The 6,201-nt window shown below is 40.1% G+C and overlaps 1 protein-coding gene across 1 annotated transcript; it reads left to right on the forward strand.

The window, feature by feature from the left end:
• The first annotated feature begins 2,080 nt into the window (after positions 1-2,080).
• On the forward strand, positions 2,081-5,841 carry LOC109952305 (plexin-B1-like). The gene is made up of 6 exons (XM_020587321.1): positions 2,081-2,100; positions 2,201-2,348; positions 2,688-2,752; positions 4,167-4,242; positions 4,453-4,527; positions 5,737-5,841. The coding sequence occupies exons 1-6, from the start codon at positions 2,081-2,083 to the stop codon at positions 5,839-5,841; spliced, it is 489 nt and encodes a 162-aa protein (XP_020442977.1).
• Positions 5,842-6,201: the final 360 nt, after the last annotated feature.

Below are 6,201 nucleotides of genomic sequence, written 5' to 3' on the forward strand. Positions count from 1 at the left end.
GGATGATGGATTGAACAGTGCTCTGTGAGATGTTCAAAGCTTGGGATATGTTTTTATAACCTAATCCTGCTTTAAACTTCTCCACAACTTTATCCCTGATCTGTCTGGTGTGTTCCTTAGTCTTCATGATGCCGTTTGTTCATTAATGTTCTCTAACAAACCTCTGAGGCCTTCACAGAACAGCTGTATTTATACTGAGACTGAATTACACACAGGTGGACTCTATTTACTAATTAGGTGACTTCTGAAGGCAGTTGGTTGCACTGGATTTTGTTTAGGGATATCAGAGTAAAGGGGGCTGAATACATATGCGTGCCACACTTTTCAGATTTTTATTTGTAAAAACTCTTGAATACCACGTATCATTTTCCTTCCACTTCACAATTATGTGATACTTTGTGTTGGTCTGTCACATAAAATCCCAGTGAAATACATTTAAGTTTGTGGTTGTAATGTGACAAAATGTGGAAAAGTTCAAGAAGTATGAATACTTTTGCAAGGCACTGTACATCCTATTTGTCCCCCCCTACCAGAGACCCCTGTGTTGGATGATGGGGAGGAGGGAGGAATGAGGCTTTGGCATCTGGTGAAAGCCAGCGAGGAGTCCGAGCTACCCAAGCACAGGAGAGGCAGTCTGAAGGAGAGGGGTGGGGAGAGAGCCAAGGCTATCCTTGAAATCTACCTCACACGACTGCTCTCCATGAAGGTAACAGACATGATGTGACTCCTTTGCTAATGGTGGTGCTCACACATATCTGAAAAGGTTTTGCCTACTTAAATGTAACACTCATAATAATACCCCATGTCCTAGAATAATGGCAACCCCTAACGGGAACAGCCAAAAGAAGAAGAAGTCCTAGAATAAACAAGTCTTTGTCCTTAGAGCTTTTCAACTTGAAAACACTACATCATCGTTCACTGCTCAGTTTTACTTGTATATTTTTTAAATGATTTTCTTTGGCCTGTGAGTAAAATATTCTCAATTAACAGGTGCTGCACCTTAAATAGCAACAGAGAGTGAACTGGGGTGTGAACATGGAGGCCTTCATACCAAAGCTTTTGTGTTATTTTAAGCAAATATTTTCACAAAGAAAACCATTGTCAGTCCAGTGTGAGTATACATTGTGTTAAACAAATATTGATTTTTAATATATCTGTTGGTCTCTAACACATTGCATTTCAGCAATGCATTATTGCACCTCCATGATGCTTGGTCACAACCTAATGGTCAAAGTCTGTACAGCAGTGCCTCCATGTCCAATCTGAGATGATCACATCACTATGATATAGTCAGGGTTATTTCCTCAGACTTGACGAAGCTCCTCCGAAGCCACAGAATATTATACAGCTCTTTTCACTGGCTTCTCATGGCACATAAACTGAGCTTCATGTGTAAAATCAGTGGGGTACCCCTTTAATGAGAGCATCTCATCTTTGTTTCATGGTTTATTTGTCTCTTTCACTGTGTCTGCTCTGTACCAGGGCACACTGCAGAAGTTTGTGGATGATTTATTCACTGCAATCCTCAGCACCAGTCATCCTGTACCTCTGGCTGTCAAATACTTTTTCGACTTCTTGGATGAGCAGGCTCTTCAGCACAATATCACAGACCCCAAGACCATTCACATCTGGAAAACCAACAGGTAAGTCACCAGCAGTGGTGTCAGCAGCTTACAAAAGGTTCAGACGGTATGAGACAGAGTTGCCAGCTTCTGGTAAAAACATTCTGCAAAGACTGTGTCAGTAAAGACCACCCACACAGAATTTATGAACAGCTGATCACATGGTTTTATACATCATGATTTGTGCTCCATAAAGAAGAGTGACCTGAGCTACAAAGATTTTGCCAGTGTTACATGTAGTCCAAAATGCAGCTGCTTGTTTTATCACCTAAAACTAAATGCAGAGAACACACTAGCCCCATTTTAAAGATCCTTCATTGGCTTCCTATACATCAGAATTCATTTTAAATTTCTGCTTTTAATTTTTAAGTTGCTTAATGGATTGGCACCAGAATACATTTCTGATATGCTGGTTTAGTATGTTCTTCAAGACAAAAATTATTTGAAAATGCCAAACAATGCCTTTTCCTCTGGTACAGTATATTCCCATATGGCTAATATATGAATATGCCTTCTTGATATACATTGTAAATTGTGGATCATTATTTAAATGTACATCCACTCTCTCACCTTGCCAGTTTACCACTGCGGTTCTGGATCAATATCCTTAAGAACCCACAGTTCATCTTTGACGTGCAGACGTCAGATCACGTGGATGCCGTGTTGTCTGTCATTGGCCAGACCTTTATGGACTCCTGCACCATTGCTGACCACAAACTGGGAAGGGTGAGCTAACTTAAGACAATACCAGTATTATTCTATACCACAGTGGCTGTGCTTTTAAATTAAAAAAAAAACGACAATGTTAGGATCATAATGGGAAACTGTATTACTGCACCGCTCAGTTTTATACACAGCTCACATCACATCTCTACACATGGTTGGAATAAGAGAAGTGATTGGAATGTGAGTTTATTTGCTGTATGTTAGTTAATCACAATGCAAATAACATCTGTTGTGAGACCTCAAGCTGTTTTCTACCCACTGCAGAGCTTTATGTTACCGGTCCCACAGCATGTGATATTCAGGACATGCACTGTATATCCGTTTGTCTTCGTTGCACAGGACTCTCCTATCAACAAGTTGCTGTACGCCAGAGACATCCCGCGCTACAAGCAGATGGTAGAGAGGTAAGAGCATGGCAGCCCTTCACCCCACTGACCTCAGGCATAGTGATCTGAAAGAGGGGGAAGGAGAGAGTGAGGCCTAGGACAATCTGTCAGTGCCAGACAAAGGGGAGGCTAAGCCCGGGAGGCTTCCATGCATGGATGGTATGAGAGCAGACTGCTACACTTACTACTGTCTGCTGCACATTAAACTCTGCAGATTATACTGGTGACGTATTAAAGCTTTGCTAGACAATACTGTTATGTAACAAATACACCTGTTTTATAAGCCATAATAGTCTTATCTGAATTAAAAAGAATAACAGCTGCAGAAAATATTTTCTATGCTCTCTCTCTACATATTTTCCCACTGATATGGTCTAGATTCCTCCTATTTTCCCATGTGAAATGAAACGGCAGAGACAGTGCACATCTTTTAGGAGTAGTGAACATGACAACTGACATCAGCAGTTGATAGCTGTTGTAACTTAAATACTGAAAATCATGTTTAGTTTTTTGTCTTCTCTTGTTTTTGTTTTGTTTTTTCTGACCTTTCCACCTTACTACATAATATAGAAGTGTACTGAATGTGGTCAGTCCTCTTAGAAATCACTGCTGGGTGTTGGCGAGATTTATATTTAAAGCTGCTCAAATTAATGTTTTATGGTCACAGTGAAAACAGTTCCTCTCTGTAATGTGAAGGGAGTCATTCATAGTGATGAACCCACAGGAAACCTCACCCTTCTTCAGTTCCTCTAAGCTCCACACAGCATTTTACCTTCTTTAGCTACTTTTAGCTTTACAACTTGCTGCTTTAATTTTTGGCTCATTAGCGCAGTTTGTAGGTAACATCAACAAATACTATGACCAAGTGAGTATCACAGAAGACAAACAGGATTGTACAGGGTGTTGTGCTGTGAGTCTACTGGTGGTGTATGCGAGGTGTAGTGTGTGACTGGATTATGTATGTACGTATATGGTAATATACATACAATAAAGAGGAGGGATGGGGCAGAACAGAAGAATCAGTTTTAAGAAAAGGGAAAAGGAAAAGGCATAGTGAGAGTGGGAATTGGAGATGAACTTTGTTTTGTGGGGTTGAGACTATAATACGAGGCCTTATTAATTTGTGCTATTAAAAATATAGATATGCCATTAAAAACTGCAGTTGTGTACATGCAAATGCAGTCTGCAATCAGGATGAGCTGAATGTGTTCTGTTTAACAGCTGCTTTAAAATACTACATGAATGGGTTCAAGGTAATGAAGCATCAAATTGCATTCAAATTGTATTTCAAGGTGGAAGTTACAGTATTTACAGCAAAACAACAAAGTAGTATAAAAATATAAAGAGTATCTATTATCAAGTTGTTTTAATTTCACTTGTTTCTTCTGTTCATTGCTCTCTATAACCTGCCTCTCTTCGCTGTCTTCTCCAGGTACTACGCCGACATACGTCAGACCATCTCTGCCAGTGACCAGGAGATGAACTCAGCTCTAGCAGAACTCTCCCGTGTATGTTCCTCACGTTTGTTTTCCCATTTTGCAAAAATAACTTTTTTAGGCAAATGTTGAACACATGAATTATCTCAGGCTGGGAAGTTTCCATCTGGGTGGCTGCCTAATCTAGTCTGAAATAAAATATGAATAGCAACTGATGCAGTTTTTAACACCCTCCGCCCTGTGACGTATCTTCACCTCTCTATTTTTACTTTCACCTAACAGAATTATGCTGCTGAGGTCAACTGCCTTGTGGCTTTACATGAGCTGTACAAGTACATCAACAAATACTATGACCAAGTGAGTATCACAGAAGACAAACAGGATTGTACAGGGTGTTGTGCTGTGAGTGAGATTAACTTTAGCTTCAGCTACATGCACAAATCAGTGGATCTCTGTAAATGCTGACATTGAAATACTGTAGTACTGCTATGTCTTTTAGACTATCCATTCTTGCATGCTGCATAGTGCAGTTAATAATGGTGATAGATTTGCTACTCTAAATTATTATCAGATTGTGAAACAATGGGTCTTTCAGTTTCAGGCGTTATAGAGGATAGACCTAAACAGTGGCGGTTCTACATTGAATTACTCCCCGGGTGAGACCCCCCTCTGAGCATAGCAAGTCATAGCAAGAAGGCTAACAAACATAAGAGTTAACGTTATACCCATAAATTAACATTAGCCCTTCATTGATGACATGGATACCATAATCACACAGAACATAGTTGCATACCTTTAACCTTTGCTCGTTTCTCCTCTTTTTCTTTTCTCTTTTTCCTAAATTGGGCACCTGACAGCTTTGACCTTTTTCTCTCCATCGCTGTTTTTTTTTTTTTTTTTTTACAATCAACAGATTTCCCATCCCCCAACACTGTCACTCACGACCAGAAGTCAACACTAAACCAATTCACCTTGTATTACCTATTTTTATTAGTAATTTCACACAATTTGGAAAAAACAAAAACGTGCAAATTATAGGTCTGTGTTTTTAACATTATGAATGAAATGTGTGTTATTTGGAAGAAAGTCAAGGTGTCACTGACTTAGTTTAGGCTACTAAGTGGATCCCCCCCTGCCCCCTCGTCCGCTCCATTTGGGAGAGGTGAACTCTCCTCCTGCTCCCGCGCCCCCTCCCCTCCCCTTTCCACCTCTCACACAGCTTCTGTGCACGGCACCTTCTCATCAAGCAGGGGCGCCACATATGATACATAATAGAAAACCACTTAGCAGCGCAGATTATTTTCTTTCCAAGTGCTTGTGCCGCCCCCCACGTGTCATGAAAAAATGCCGCCCTGGGCGGCTGCCCGGTTCGCCCATGCCAAAAACCGCCACTGGACCTAAAGCTGTATATCCCAAGCAAAATGTCAGCCTACTGACCAGCTGATGATCCATGTAGAGACATGGAAATAAACCAGACAGTTACTGAGATGATACACAATATTCCTTGAAAATATCAATGAGTACAAATGTAATGATTTTCAGCCAACTCCTTCCCACTCCTGTCAGATTATCACAGCCCTGGAAGAGGACTCCACAGCTCAGAAGATGCAGCTTGGTGACAGGCTCCAACAGATTGCTGTTGCTGTAGAAAACAAAGTCATAGACCTATGACTCTAAGGACGGCATCATTTTTCATTAGTTGGATTTATTTTCTGCTTGAGTCATATATTTCCTCAGAGGATTTTTTTTTTTTTTTTTGTGAGGGATTTATTTGTTTAAAATATGAAAATTTTGTCAAGCAAAGAAAAGCATAGACAAACCAGTTTCATTTATGGATTGTAAATCCTAGTTATATTTGCTTTGTTCAATATATTTTGTATTCATGTCAGGTTTGATCGTCCATATTTCTACGATGATTTAGTTACCGTCTAGTACAGTCTACATCCTGTTTTTGGACTTCCAACAAGAATTGTTAAGTTGCCTTCCCTCACTTTCCCAACATCTAAATAACATTTTGATCCACCTTTCTTT

Source organism: Monopterus albus, unplaced genomic scaffold, assembly GCF_001952655.1.
Source record: "Monopterus albus unplaced genomic scaffold, M_albus_1.0 scaffold453.1, whole genome shotgun sequence".
NCBI lineage: Eukaryota > Metazoa > Chordata > Actinopteri > Synbranchiformes > Synbranchidae > Monopterus > Monopterus albus.